Source organism: Venturia canescens, chromosome 2 (assembly GCF_019457755.1).
Source record: "Venturia canescens isolate UGA chromosome 2, ASM1945775v1, whole genome shotgun sequence".
NCBI lineage: Eukaryota > Metazoa > Arthropoda > Insecta > Hymenoptera > Ichneumonidae > Venturia > Venturia canescens.
In genome coordinates, this window is record NC_057422.1 from 5738176 (window position 1) to 5753463 (window position 15288).

At 36.9% G+C, this 15288-nt stretch overlaps 3 protein-coding genes and 1 long non-coding RNA gene across 5 annotated transcripts; 2 read left to right on the forward strand and 2 right to left on the reverse strand.

Annotated features, from left to right (window-relative positions):
• Positions 1–44: 44 nt before the first annotated feature.
• On the forward strand, positions 45–2267 carry LOC122406389 (ribosomal RNA-processing protein 8). The gene is made up of 4 exons (XM_043411803.1): positions 45–248; positions 548–1278; positions 1444–1680; positions 1768–2267. The coding sequence occupies exons 1-4, from the start codon at positions 171–173 to the stop codon at positions 1979–1981; spliced, it is 1260 nt and encodes a 419-aa protein (XP_043267738.1). The 5' UTR covers positions 45–170; the 3' UTR covers positions 1982–2267.
• Positions 2209–6987, reverse strand: mus301 (mutagen-sensitive 301). The gene is made up of 12 exons (XM_043411801.1): positions 5934–6987; positions 5616–5794; positions 5248–5524; positions 4954–5153; positions 4728–4873; positions 4419–4653; positions 3724–4273; positions 3332–3489; positions 3142–3237; positions 2907–3080; positions 2591–2839; positions 2209–2478 (listed from the first exon to the last, which is right to left on the reverse strand). The coding sequence occupies exons 1-12, from the start codon at positions 6634–6636 to the stop codon at positions 2353–2355; spliced, it is 3093 nt and encodes a 1030-aa protein (XP_043267736.1). The 5' UTR covers positions 6637–6987; the 3' UTR covers positions 2209–2352.
• A 218-nt stretch (positions 6988–7205) lies between these two features.
• On the forward strand, positions 7206–15141 carry snz (snazarus). 2 transcript variants are annotated; one of them, XM_043413170.1, is made up of 10 exons: positions 7206–7823; positions 8438–8748; positions 8941–9110; positions 9228–10046; positions 10404–10409; positions 11005–11567; positions 11890–12023; positions 12101–12343; positions 12574–12856; positions 12937–15141. In XM_043413170.1, the coding sequence occupies exons 1-10, from the start codon at positions 7530–7532 to the stop codon at positions 12988–12990; spliced, it is 2877 nt and encodes a 958-aa protein (XP_043269105.1). In that variant the 5' UTR covers positions 7206–7529; the 3' UTR covers positions 12991–15141. The 2 variants fall into 2 exon arrangements, with proteins under 2 accessions (XP_043269105.1, XP_043269106.1); XM_043413171.1 differs by lacking the exon at positions 10404–10409.
• Positions 7817–8640, reverse strand: LOC122407148 (uncharacterized). Its single transcript, XR_006260161.1, has 3 exons — positions 8500–8640; positions 8245–8351; positions 7817–8181 (listed from the first exon to the last, which is right to left on the reverse strand). It is a non-coding gene; the product is annotated as an uncharacterized lncRNA (long non-coding RNA).
• Positions 15142–15288: the final 147 nt, after the last annotated feature.

Genomic DNA, 15288 nt, shown 5'->3' on the forward strand with positions numbered 1-15288 from the left:
CAGGCGCACAGGTCATTATTATGGTATAATCAGCTGTTTTGTTGTTTCGCTTTTCAAACAAAAGTGCTTCAGTGCTTCTCTGCTGCGGGAGTAGGAGTATACGCCATACGCCGCAAAGAGTAACTTTCTTATAACTATCCAACAAATAAGAACTTTGAGAACAGTGAAAAATGAGTCGTCTTTTCGCTGAAAGCACGTGGGAAGAAAATGCAGTTGGTGACAAACTTAGTAAAGAAATATTTCACAAGGTAAGGTAAGATGAATTATTTTCTCCGTGTTGTTAAGGTTATGTTTTGTTTTCGCAACCCACGTGTTTTGCAATACTCTTATTGTGCTTGGGAAACTAAATCGATTCAACGCTTGTATAAGCTTATGAGAAATTCATTTCCTCGAAAACTTAATCGTTCAATATCAAGAGGAATTATCGTTCATTTTATAAATTTGACGATAAAGAAAAGAATGAACATAGAAAATCATAAAAAATTAATTTCCCAAAACTGTTAACGAACAAATTGTCATCTTTTTTTTCAATCATGCTTTTTCGTAGAAAAACAACAAAGATAAAAAAAATAAAAAAACCACAAGTATCTCCACAAAGAAGAATTCCAAAAAGACTAAAAATATCCAGGAAACTTTGAGTCCAAAACTGGCTGCACATAATAAAAAAAGACCACGAACTATTTCTGATACTGAAAAATCCAGTGAAACATTCTCTAAGAAAGCAAAGAGAAAGAAATCTCATTCAAACAGTGAGGAATTAACACCTCATCACCAAAGTCAGCATAATAACAATCATGTCAGCATACAAAATGACTCTCAAAAAAAAAAAGTAAAGCAGGGAGAAGGTAATGGCCATGAGGATACTAAATCACAGCGCAAAAGGAAAAAGCAGAAGCAGAAGAAAATTACTGAAAACCCAAAAGCTGGGTTACCAGATAACGGAGAAACCTCTCGTACATTGTCAGAGAAAAAGTCTTCTGTGATAAAAAACCTCAATGTCAAACGACTGGAGAGTATGTTAGCTTCAAAGGAAAAATCAAAAACTAGTAAAATCATGCAAACACCTGAAACTCTCAGAGAACGTATGATGACGCAATTAAGAGCCTCCAGATTCCGATACTTAAACGAAACTCTCTACAACAATGAAAGTTCCGAGTCTAAAAGATTCTTCAAAGAAGACCCCGATGCGTTTGCAGCTTATCACGCCGGATACAAACAGCAAGTTGAGCAGTGGCCACTCAATCCTCTGGACGTTATAATATCTTCGATCAGCAAATTGTCAGTTCAATTCATATTTCATAATCTAATTTTTTTTATCAAAGTTATCAACAATTAACTCATCAACTTATCAATTTATCAACAAACTTTGGCGTAGTTCAATTATGCACTTTTGTTCACATTACCTCTGTCAACTATATTAATGTAATGAGTATTGATTTCTAGGCCAAAGGATTATGTCATAGCTGATTTTGGATGTGGAGAAGCTCGTTTAGCTGAATCGGTGACCCAAAGAGTACATTCCTTTGATCTAGTCGCTGTGAACGACAAAGTCAAGGCCTGTGACATGGCGCATACGCCATTGCTAACACATGGTATAAACGTTGCTGTATTTTGTTTATCGCTGATGGGAACAAACCTCGGAGATTACTTGCTGGAAGCGAATCGAGTTTTGAAAATGGAGTAAGCGGAATGTTTCATTCGTATATTTAAAAAATGTTTGAGCTCCCTTGTTTCTAGAAATAACGTCCGTCATGTTTTTCTTTTCAGTGGCATCATGAAAATCGCGGACGTCGAGAGCAGGTTCGAAAACATCGACGAGTTTATAACTTTGCTCAAGAGTTACGGATTCATCAATACGTGGAAAGATTTATCTCACAACTTATTTTATTTTATGGATTTCAAAAAAATTTCGGACGTCAATAGAAACGCAAAAAAGCTACCGCAGATTGCGTTGAAACCTTGTGTTTATAAAAAACGATAATTGAGTATAATTAAAAATGATTGTAATCAAGATTTATTTTTGCATATTTTCTTGTACCACACGATGATTACTCTGCATGAAAGTATCAACCATGGTGTGGGTCATTGATCTATGTGCTTGCTTAAACAATACGCCTATCTTAAAACGTATTGCTCTGAAAGGCACAATTTACGACGTATGTACACATGCAAAATGAATTGATGTAATGAAGGTTCGAAACTTTAGGATTCATAACAAAAAAAATTTTATAAAAATGGAATTTTTACAATAAACCCATTTTCTCGTACATTGATAAATATTACTCTTATAACTACAAAATATTTGTTTTGATCAAACGGTCGAGTTGAATGTTTTCGTACTTCTTCAAGAACCTAATCAAATTGTTGATTAAGTTTACATGAGAAATCCGATTCCCAGTCAAATTGACTGACATTTAAGGCTTCCAAAACCTCTGCTGCCTCGTCTCGCAGATTCTCCACTTTTTCCATCAGCAACAACTGAAAATTCAATGTCAAATTTGGTTTGTCATTAGTCAAAATGGATTAGGTTTGTAAAATTGTAGCAATTCTCTTCAATAATTGAGTTTAAAAAAAAATCATTGTCACTCACTTTCGCAGCTGCAATGATTCGCTTTATCGTTTTCTTCGGCAAGTTGTGTATCTTTTCCTCAAGATCATTCGGGTTTGCGGTCGCTATGGACTGGAGGGTTTTGTAGCCGGCGTTGAATAGTTGGCGAGCTCGACTCACTTTAACAGCCGGAAGTTCCATCAACGGTTCCAAATCAGCCGTACAACAATAGTTCAACTTTTTACTGAATGTGCTCAGCATATCCGTAAATGCCCAAAACTCTTGTAATTCCTGTTAAAATAAAGATTCGTATACTTGAAAATAAAAATAAAAATATTCCCATTTTCTGCAAGTTTACCTCACAAAAACGAACTACGCAGTTGGCAAAAGTTGCTGCAGCGTTAAGGAGATTTTGTATGACTCCGCGGTCGACTTGGTATCTATGCGCTACGATATAAAGTGGTCGATGCTGCCACAATTCGTAAAGCATCAAAGTCAACCAAAATCGATTAATTATCCTTGGTTCAATACCCTGCAACAAAATTTAACGCACTTTTAAAGTTCATTCACGCAGAGGATCGATAATTACATACCTTCGGAGTTAAGCCATCCCGCATCTTCGTAATCGTAACTTCGTTTATGCCCAAAACTCTAGGAGTCGTCATATGAGTCGACGGCAGGCTAGTGATCTAATGAATCATTAAATTGTTTCAATTTAACTCGTTTAAAACAATTAGGAATGAGTTTCTAGAAATCTGGGAAAAAGATATATGGCAATCATACCACATCGTAGTAAACGAAGCCAACAGGTTTCATTTTTTCCGCCATATCGTACGGTGTGACTAAATACATGATATGCAAATCGTTTATCAAAACCATGTGCATTTGCGCAGTCTTCAAATCTTGATACAACGTGTAAGCGCATTTCAAGTCCACGGAACCTAAAAAACTTTGTGCTTGTAAACTTGCTATCTGTGTTACTTATAACGCCGATAATGGTTACTTTGATCCACAAAATATAGATTTTTGGGAGATCATGTCAAGCTTTCGCTTTCCATAGGAGCACGTTAAAAAATGAAAAACTTAAAAATTTATGGAATATTTCCATAAATAGATGGAAAAAGTGGTCAAATATTTTCTCCGTTTGAAACGAAAAGAAAATAAAAAAAGCTTACCTTTCATCGCAGCCCTGCCCAAAGGAGTTGGCTCAAAAATTGTATTAGCTGCGAGAATGATGTTTCTCTTCCCCTTCTTTACTTTTGGCTTGTAATCGACATCGTTATCGATTTGAGATTCGATGCCAACGGTTATATTAGGATCAAAATCACCGCTACGTTTGACTCTTAAAACTGCAGCTTTCAAAAGAACTGTAATAGCGTTGTCGACAAGCGTTTTCACGTTTACGTTTAATCGATTCTGTTGCACACCAAGAAGCGTCGAGCTTACGAGCTTGTGGAGATCAGAACGCGTCGTTGCAATATCCAACGTAACTGAGCTCAGAATCAAATTATTTATTCCTCGATCCTCCTCCAAGTGAAGCGTGCTTATACAATCGTCCATTCGTGATTTTAGAAGCTCCTGAACTTTTTCCATTTCTCCTTGATTACAAACCAATATACTCTCTCCAATCTCACCCATTCCCGCTCTTCCAGCTCTACCAATCATCTGCTTGTATCTGCTCAAATTTAGAAATTGATCTCCAATGTAGGGTCTCCTCAAAATGACCTATAAAACAAATTGATAATAAATTTGTTATAATTTTATCACAATATCAACTTAAAAAGATTGTAATTAATGTAGGACCGATAGTTGAAAAAAGAATTTTTTTTACCATACTGACAAAGAGGTATTTACAAAGAGGTAGACTCACTCTTCTGGCTGGAAGATTAACACCTGCTGCGAGGGTGGATGTGCAACAAAGGACGCAGAGTGTCCCATCTTTGAAGGCATCTTCCAACAATTTTCTTTCTTCAGATGTTAAACCAGAATGATGATAGGCAACACCGAATTTGACAGTTTTAGCAAGTATCGGGCACAATTCACCTTCGAATTTGAGTGCTTCTAGCAGTTCTTCTTTCGCTTTCACTTTGTGATCTTTTACGAAACTAAACGAACAATAAAAAATAAATGAGCATATGAGAAAAAATGATTGAGAATAATCAAGAGAAAAAAATCGTACCTGAACATAACACGTGTCAAAAGCAAAGCTACGCTTTCGCAATTTTTTCGTGTTGCGCAAAAAACGAGACACGAATCATTCGGCACTACATCCATCACGAGACCGCCTATTCGATCGGGATCGATTTGATTAGCGGTTTCTGAATACTAACACAATTCAAATGTAATATAGAAATACATTAATTCGTTTGAATAGCTTGAATAATTATGAAAATTAGTAAGCTCACTCGATAATTGATCCTTTTTTCATCCGTAAATATTGGATCGTCGTATAAATTTAATAACCAAATTTTATTATCGCATTTAACGTACTCCTTTATTTCGACCGGTCTAAAATTTTGAGTGTACACATCGGCTTTCATAAAATGTGCAACTTCGTTGAGATTGCCGATTGTCGCGCTCATGCCCACAATTTGAATTTTTCCAGCTTGAAAACAAATAATCAAAGTTGAAATGCCTCTGTGCGGATTTATTATATTCATATAATGAATGAAACGTGATGAAAAATATAATCGAATTACCCCCAGCAAACATTAGTTTTGTCAAAAGTCCTTCCAAAGTTGCTCCTCTTCCACCAGACTCGCCAAGGAGATGCAGTTCATCGACTACGACTATACCAATTTCATCCAATCGTTTCAGCTCGATCAAAGAATTTACCAGCCCCTGGGCTTTCTCAATGGTGCATATATATATGCTATTTTTTCGCCGTCTTTTCATCGGTGGATATTGACCTTTCCCACTGGCATACTCTTCGACTAGAAAACCTAATTCCAATGCAAATTGTGTCATGGATTGTACCTGTTATACAAACGATTTACCATTATTTTATTTAACAGCACAGTTTCCAAAGTTCAATGTGCTAATATTAGCCACTTCTCAGTAATTTTACTTTTTCTTGTACTATTGCAACGAAAGGCAGAACGAATAGAACGTTTTTTTTATTGCACAATATTTCCTTTAGCATTAGTATTTCAGCCACCAAAGTTTTCCCTCCACTGGTTGGCAGTGCATAAATTAAATTTCTTCGATTCTTCACGGCTTCCAGATTCAAGCATTCATCTTGCCAGTCTACAACAGACAAAATGACAAATTCCACTTTTTCCTTTTTTCTAAAAGCATTTTCATTGGGCAGTGGCAGAAGCAGTTTATTTATATTTCTATCAATATTGTTTTTTCTCAATTTATGGATTTGAGGTAAAATACATACCATATAGAGATGTGATCTTTTTTGTTTCCTGTATTAAAGTCTTTACTCTCAGAGGCAGCCCATAGAAAGATTCAGCCTCATTCGATTGGCTTTTTATCCTTTTATCAGCGTTTGCCAAACAGTTGGGTTCATCACCCAGCTTAGAATTTTGTTGTAGAATGCTAAATTCATCTTGTTCTCCTAGTGAAAGTAGAAAATCATCGAAGCAAATTTCGTCTGAAGTAAACAATGGTTGATCCTGAGAAATATTACGACGACCTTCCAAAGAATTTTCATCAAAAGGCTCCACATATCTTCTAGATTGCCCCAATGTTTCCAGGGTTTTTGATTCGGTGGATGAATCATCCAAGCAAGCATCAATAACAGCTTCGTTGAATAGAGTTTCATTGTGCCATTGATACTCGTCATCATGTATTGGATCTTCATAACAGGGAGATTGTATTGGGTTACTCAGTACCACCTGGGACTGCCCACAGTACTCTAAATGATTTTGAGAACCAACTACCGTGGTGTGTACTCCCAATTCTTTCACTTGCCCTTTTGAATTTCTCTTATTATTTACCGAAATATCGTTCCCAATGCTTTCGAGTATCGAATCGTCAATGCCAAGCAAAGTTTCAATCGAGGACTGTGGTTGACGACAATGATATGACGATTTAAGATCATTGTTTTCCGAACTTTTCTTGATCTTTCTACTTGGCATTATTTCTTTGCTCTCGAAATGTCAAAATTGTATGACGATCCTTCCTTTTTTTCTCAATAGTAAAACAAATACATCTCCCGTGTATGTGTACTCCATTTGAGAAACATAACCTGTTCGGCGCTATCACTCGACAAACTTATTTTATCCTCAAGTTATGAATTAAACTGACACCTCGTCAAACATAAATATGCATCAAAAAAGTATACGACTTTTTTAATTTATGTAGAAATGAAACGAATCTATATAATACGACAAACAAGTAGAAAACTAAATAAGTTTGCTTCAACAACCTTATACAATTTTACACGCGCCTTTTTTCAATTTTCAAAATTACAAAAATGTATCGTCTTCACCCACCACGCAGAAAACAAACGTATAAAGGACAATTCTGATGATATGACAGGTACCTGTATTGACACTGTAGATATACAGTAGCCACCAGCGTTACCGACGTACGGTGGTCGGTGAGTCGGTATGAGCATACGAATAAATACTATTCCAGAAAACCCGCCTGGCGCCGCCAAACGTTTAATCATATGATCACATTTATTATATATTAAACGAAGCAACGGACCGAAGACCGAAGGAAAGCACCAAATTCTAGTCGGGACCGGAGCTGTCATTCCATGTCTAGAATTGAATCGTAAAACATTCAATTCACTATTTTTGATGAACTCAATGAAGTGTGCTTTCAAATATTAGTAACAAACGAATCGCGAGTACAGTGGGAGTGAAAATTGTGTTCTTATCGCATATCAAACGTTCTTTATGAAATAATCGCAATGACGTTTCTGATAAAACGAACTAACGAAACAGCTTGTTGGACAGATCAAATATTGAAAAAATGGAATTTGCCAATCACGTTGAACGGTGACAAAAATCGATAAAATCCAATGATTTTTGAAGATCAAGTTGAAAAAATGTTCAACGACATAATAAGATTAATGAAGAAAGGTCGACAGAAGATACTCTTAGTTGTTCTTCTTATCACCTTTGGCATTTATTTGATTCTCAAGTCAGATACACTTGTTTGGTTCTACTTTTTTGGATTGTTAACTGTGTCATGCTGTTTTCTCGGACCTCTAGTCATCATCCTCATACACGTAGCTCTATCTCCCAATCATCAAACTGGAGCTGGTACCACAAAGACTGTCATCGAAATGGATGCTTTTCGTACTATGCTAATGGTTTGTATAATTTGTTTGATAATTTCTGTGGACTTTGTAGTAGTAGTAGTAGCTTATTTTCAAGTACAGGTTTTCACATAGTTCCCCCTCTATTTACCAAAGTCTCAGCTTACATACTAGACATCTTTCTTCTTTATTTCCGTATCTTTTCTTCACTTACATTTTTTTTCATCATCCATTTGTATCCTCTCATACATACAACTCTTTACTTATTTTTCCTTTTAGCGCTTTATTTATTTTCTCTTTCACTCTTACTGTTTTCTCCAGCCATCTTTCTAGTCTGTCTACCTCTGCATTCCTCATGTCCGCTTTTATTTCTCTGCACTCACAAATGTGCACCAAAGTTTCCTCTTCTTTTCTGTGGAGTTTGTATATTAGTCGAATGCAATGAAATATTTAGTTAATTTTCCAATTTTTTCACCTCAAAATTCACTCAAAATTCATTGATTCTCTCCACCCAATTTAAATTTTCCTTCATCAACTATTTCATGAATTTTTTCTAGAGTACTCGATGCTATAAAGAGTCACCTATAAACAGAATTGTTATATTTTACTAAATTTGTAATTTCTTAAAAATTCTAATGTTCAAGTGTCATTGAAAAATTTCATTGCAGAAAGGATATGAGCCGAAATCATCCAGCAACAAAAGACAAATAAGATATCCTGTAGTATTTACCAGGCTGGTTGATGGAGCTCTGCAGAATCTTCTAGATTTGGCTTTCAGAGACTTTGTAGGCTGCTGGCTGAACGAATTGGCTTTTTGTTCTGATCACATAATAACCAACATGAAACAAGATGTTTGGGGTGCCATACAAAGTCTTCACGAACGTCTGTCTCGTGTAGATCATACAAAACTTGTAGCTTGCAGCATTGTTAACCGAGTGACTTTTCACTTTGAAAAAATTAGAATAGCTCAAGCAGCTGCGTAAGTACAGCGCAATAACTTTTCCTTCCACTCTCGTAGAACCTAGAACAGGCATTTTCATATTTTTTGTTCACTTCACTTACGTACGTTTTCAAAAATCTTGCAGTTTCAAGTTCTCCAGAAAATCTATAATTCTAGAGAATCCAGCATAAGTTATGAGAAGCAAAATCTTCATGACGTTTTTGTTTGCAGATCAGAAGGTGAAGATCCAGTATTCGTGTTGTCTCCACATCTCATGTCAAGGACAGACGAGCTGGAATATTTACGAAGAGTCAGTGAAATCTGTATCATGTTTTTTCTGCCACGAAGTTACTCTATATCCCCTGCCAAATTTCTTCTTCGCGAAGTAATCACTTGTAAAAGTAAGTTTTTATATAAACAGAAAGAAAGATGATCTATGCTTGAAATTATTCGAATCTGACAGCAGTTCCATTGAATCGTATCTCTTAATAAAATAATACGCTATGAAATATTTTCAGTTCTGAAACCTGCCATAGATCTTATTACGGATCCTGATTACATAAATCAAAAGATATTGCTGTACATAGAGCAGCAGCAATTGGCCGAAGCTATGCACCGAAAAACGTACGAGTACGCAGAATCATTTGAGGATTTTATTCGAATGATAAAAAGTTCGAAAGATATCGAGGTCCTGAAACACATCCGGTACAACATAGTAACGGAAATAATGCAAGCAACAACGGTGCAAAATGTCAAGAGAGCTCAGGGTCTCGATCCGGAAAATAATAGTTTTGGTAAATCGGATACCGTACAAGCGAAAAAACTTAAACGCTACATCAGCCAATTGACGTATGCAAAAAATACGTGCGAGTGTCACATGCAGACCCTCGGATGGGACGGCTATCCGATACAGGAATGTGAAATAGCTGACGCAGCGATTACCTCCGAAGGAAGGGTGTTGCCGTTGCAAACCGTTCTCGACAATATCACCGGACGACGCTATCTCACCCAATTTTTAGAACAGGTCGCCAGCCAAGGTCTTATCGGTTATTGGGCAGCGGTACAAGAATTGCGCGCGGCCGATCGATCCCACTGGCATCAATTGGGCGCTGAAATATTTTATACCTACATAAGATCCTCCACCGCTGAAATCAAAGTCGATAAAAATGTTCGCAAGAGAATGGAGAGCTTTTTACTTGGCGACAAAGGACCCGATGTTTTCTACGAAGTTCAAGAAGACGTTGTCAAAGTATTGGAAGACAAGTATTATCCCTCGTTCCTCGTTAGCGAACAGTACAGGAAAATGCAAGAAGCACTTTTGAGCGAAAGAGCTGATGGTAAGGATATCGTCGGTATTTTCCTTACTTTTTGTGTTCCGATCATCACTTCTATGTTTCTGAAGAACGAAGAAATTCTGCCAAATAATCTTATTCCCTAACACGATAATGTTTTGTACATACGAAAAATTTCAGCTTTTCTGATATCGCTAATTTTTTTCATAACAATTATGACAAACATTTGTTTCTGAAAATAATGAATAACCGAGGAGATTTTTGGAAGACTCTGGGAACTTCAAAGATAAATCCAAATTCATAAAATTTTTTACGTATGTACGAAACATGCTCAGTTCTAACATACAAATTTGTCTTTCTAACGCAAATTATTCTGCCCATATCCGGGTTTCACGTACTCAGACGATAGTAAGTGTTACATTTACTCTGAAAAACCTTTTCGTTCGATCTCATTTTTTGCTCCATTAGACGCACGATTATTCGACGAGGACCAAACATATATGCAGCAACGATATTTCAGTTCGTCCAATTAAAATCGCACAGCTTTTTAGACAAATGTTATTACAGAGTCTTGCAGACGCACAAATAATTTAGAATACTGAAACGCTCTTAGTCGATAGCTCAGAATTTTCTGTTATTTTTATCTGTAGAAACCCCAGGCTTTATTAATTAATAGCATCCTTAGAACGATTACAGAATTATCAAATTTGACATTATTTAAGGGTGAACTACACATATATACACTGTTTGAAAACCGTTTATCATTAATTTTTGTATCACTTTATCATTCATCGATACTCATGGTGCATAGCAAATCACTGGGTACTGAAATTCTGATAGAACACAAAATTACGAAGATGGATATACGTGTAATTCAACTTTAAGCATTTTCGATTATGCAAAATTGCATTTTAATCAATATTATCCATCCAATGACTGATTGAGTTTTCCTAAGTGAAACAAAAGTAAGATTTTTTAATATACTCATAATTTCTTAACTCAGGTTTGGCCGAAGATCGTCAACTGGTCGAAGGCTCGCTTTCGGAGCATTCGTCCCTGCTCGTTGGTGATCATTCCAACTACGCAAGAAGCAAACTTGATCAGTTAGAGGAGAAGCTAAACAACAAAATGCAGGCACTTCAAGCGCTCAGGACTTCTCTCAAACCGGAGAGCCGCGTGCTCAGTATTCTAGCGAAAGAGGTGGAGTGGCTTCAGGGCGAGAAACGACAGCTCGAAGCTCATCTGACGCACACAGAGATGTGGGCCGAACACTTGGGTCGTTGGCGAGCCGATGTACAGAGCGCTGAAACTCCGGATAACGGTGATCCACCCCAATTCATCCTCGTCGTTCACATGGCAGAAGACGAGGGCAATGCTGAAAGCATATCAACCGGATGGGTCGTCTTTCGTAAATTACCGGAATTCCAGGAACTCCACCGGAAACTCCGACAATTGTGTTCCAATGTGAAAACTCTCGAACTCCCCTCACAACCTCTGAAATTCTTCGGCAAAACCGATAAAAATTCACTCGACAAGGCCAAAATGCAGATACAAAAATACCTCAATGTGAGTAACGAAAAAGTGGTCCAGTGTGAGTTAAACTTCTTCAAAATGTCATTCAGCAGTTGGTAATTTCAAGTTTGGAATAATCTAGAATTCGACGCTCATTGATATCAAAAAAATCTCGTGTCGTGAAGAAACCTACGTTCGAAGACACTTCAGCTACAGAATTCTGTTTGTTAGTCGTCGCTTTTTATTATTTTTTGAAAATCACAGAACGTGAGGCTGGTACCGTGGGTCAAATTGAAAGATTTTGAGACGTTGATTTTTATTTTTACCATTAAAGCTAATTCTAATTGAAGCATTCCGTTGTTATTTGGTTGGACAGTTCGTCTTGGAGGATGATCGACTGAATCAAAGTGAAGCTCTCTACGCGTTTCTGAGTCCAAGCTCAGAGCACCTCAAACACACGACGCCATCGCCGAAAAAATCACGTTTCTCTCTTTCGACTCTCTTCAAATCGTGAGTCACTGTTTTTTCAATTTCTGAAGTGGCTACCTTTGAATGTTGGACGATGTTCAAATATCGAAATCATTTAGCGGCTCCGGAGGCAGCGGGGATTCGCGTGACAAGGACGAAGATGAGGATTACTCACTTTTACTTGATGATAACGAAGCTGGTCGTGCTGGCACCGACGCATACATGGGACCTGGAAAAGACGCGATCGCTGAACCGTTGTACGGTCTTCTTGGTGAAGTTTTCGACCTTCGAGGGGTCTTCCGATGGCTTCGAAGGTCGCTCATAACATTTGTGCAGATCACATACGGGCGTACAATAAACAGGTTTGTATCAATTATTCGATTATTTTTACATTTTTGCATATTTTGTCTCGTGATATTGAAACTTTAAAAACTTTCTTTTTTGGTAAAAGTCACCGTTTTTTTTATATAGCAACTGCAGTACTAAATTCAATGCTTTCAAATGATACAATAAAATGGCAAATTTATAGACTCGAATTTTCATATAGAAATTTTCAATTGTCAAACGTTAAAAGAATTTGATGATTTTTCAGGCAGGTCAGAGACACCGTTGCTTGGGTATTTTCTGAGCCGATGTTGCACTACTACATTCAGTTATTTACAAAATCATGGTGGCCAAATGGACAGATAGTATCGTCAACGGTTTCAAGAACCGACGAAGAGAAGCTTAAAACTCGTGGCGAAGCAAGAAGACAATTTTTGAACAATTTGCCCGAAGTTTTGGCGAATCTCGTAGGTGCTCAGAGTTCCCAGCGAGGAGCGACCAAAGTATTTGACACTTTACAGAACGTCAATCTGAACAAGCAGCTATTTTATGTAAGTTTATTACAAATCGAGCTATTTTATTTGAAGTATTAACCATTGCAAGACTTTATAACAGTGTCAACATATTGCAGGATATCTTTGAGGTTCTGATGTACGAGATATTCCCAGAGTTGCAGCACAAGTAAGATCTTTCGATTGGACGAGCTGCGGGCCACGTATTCCTTAAGACGAACGAATTAACGAGCTATACAGGGAGCACAAGTTTGCCAAGTTTTTTATATCGGAGCATTCCTCCTGTTGAAAATTGAGCAAAGTCTCCTATTATTTTTATAATAGACTGTAAGGCGTAAGGAACAAAGATAATTTATGAGCCTGCTCGCCTGTGTAACTCCCTATTTTCCTGAACAATTATGGCCCATTCGAATAATTTCATCTTCTTAAAACAAATGATTTATCATTGAATAATATTCAGTATTAATCAATCACTTGTGGACCAATGACAAGGTTTTACATCCTTTCGCTATTCTTTTTTAATTTAGTTCATTTATACTGACATTTATTCATTTTGTATCGCACTTGTGCTGTACACTACGTTGTTTTTCTTTATTTTGTTGAAAAAACTGTTGCGAAACAGTTGGTGCAAGCCATGCGATGTTTATAGTACAGAACTAAGGTCAAAGGTGCTATAAGAAAATAAAACCAAAGACAAGGTACACCCTTTGACCCTTTATACGATTCAGTGTTCACATCGATATATCTATGACATATTATATTCAATTTATCAGTGTTTTCTGTTACTTTTTTTATATGATTCTGATTGCGAGCAGGATTTATCACTGCCTTGGTGAACGTTTTTCAATATTTATCTTTGTTTGTTTTTTTTATATATAAAGCGATCCTTATCGTTGAAACTCTGGGTTCGATCTAACAAAAACAGCTTATCTACTGTTACTGCGAGCCCAAGTGTTTCGCTAATGCAACTGATGCATTACTATATGCGACGGCAACGACCTGATTACGTTTATTGGTATTTTCTACACCTGGTGTAGGACGTGTCTTGAGGCCATTTTTTTGATGAGCTTGAATACGGAACCGAAATTCGAAACAGAAAACATGCCAATATTTTTTGACAAAATATTATTAAAGAGTCACGTCTTTTTATCGTCTGTGCACTGACCGTTTGACAATTTGACACAGAGTAGTAGGCGATGAGAATAAATGTGTGGAGCACAAAATTTCCTACGAAAAATCTCAGGCGAAATTCTTTTATCGTCAGCTTTTCGAGTGATCCGAAAATACCTTGAAAACGTTCGCTTTACCGTGATACTCGAAAATCAGATACTTAATTATCGATGTGATTTTTGAGAAATTAACTGTTGGAAAATAAATAATGCCAAGAAAAACCTTGTGTAGAAAATTTGATGCTTTTATTATTAGAGGTTTTCACTGCATCGATCTTCAAAACGATTGCCGCCATTCGAGCGATGAAGCGACGTGATTCTTCAATCTCAATGAACATAACCAAAAAACATAACAACTTTCCGAGCGGGAATCCAGTCCTAAACTTGAGTTCGTAGTTCGAGACCTTAGCCATTAGCCATGGAAACGACCATGAAACGCCTTGTGTATATGAGGCATTTTACACGGCAAATTCGGATATTTCATCTCTCAGCTCAGGACTTCACAGCAAATTATCATTGCGAGTGAACGACAACGACAGTGAACCCTTCTAGAAAAAAATGCCATTTTTCGGGAAATTTGAAGAAGAATATCAGAAAATTTCTTCCCAAAAAGAAGCTTTTCCCAACTGAGAACATTTTTGTTGTTGAAAAAATGACGAAATCGCGTCGGCATACAACAATCAAAATTCTATGCACACGCCGCCGAATGCCCCAAATGATGAATATGTTCACCGGTCAAATAGCGATATCTTCAAAACATTTTTTTCAGTATATATTTTTCATTATGCGCTTAATTTGTCTAAATTTTGTGAAAATTTGAGAAAACAAGTGTAACAAGAAAAAAATTTTAACCTACCGGATTTTGAAACTATTACTAATTCGATCAGTGAACGCATGCAACCGCGATACGTTTTTTCCAGGTATGGAAAAAAAATCCTTCAGTGTATATAATGTGGATATATACTTAATATGACTATAGAATCTTGCGTGTGTACAAAATTCGCACATGAAATAATCAAGCGTATATGTTGCTTTCACTATTACCGAAATCGAAGATGCGAGCGTCTCTATTCCAAAGTATCAAAACCATATCTATGTATACGTGCTAATCTGTAAGAACGATTGAACTATTAAATAAACTCTGTTAAGCACAAATATGCGTTCTGCAATAAATGCGATTTCGAAACTCCCAGATCAATAATAAACAAAGTTTTAACGTTCGGACGCAGCAGCCGTTACGCCTTTTTGGCAAGTTCGTGGAAACCGCACTGGGCTCACATCGATCGTAACAATAAAAACAGT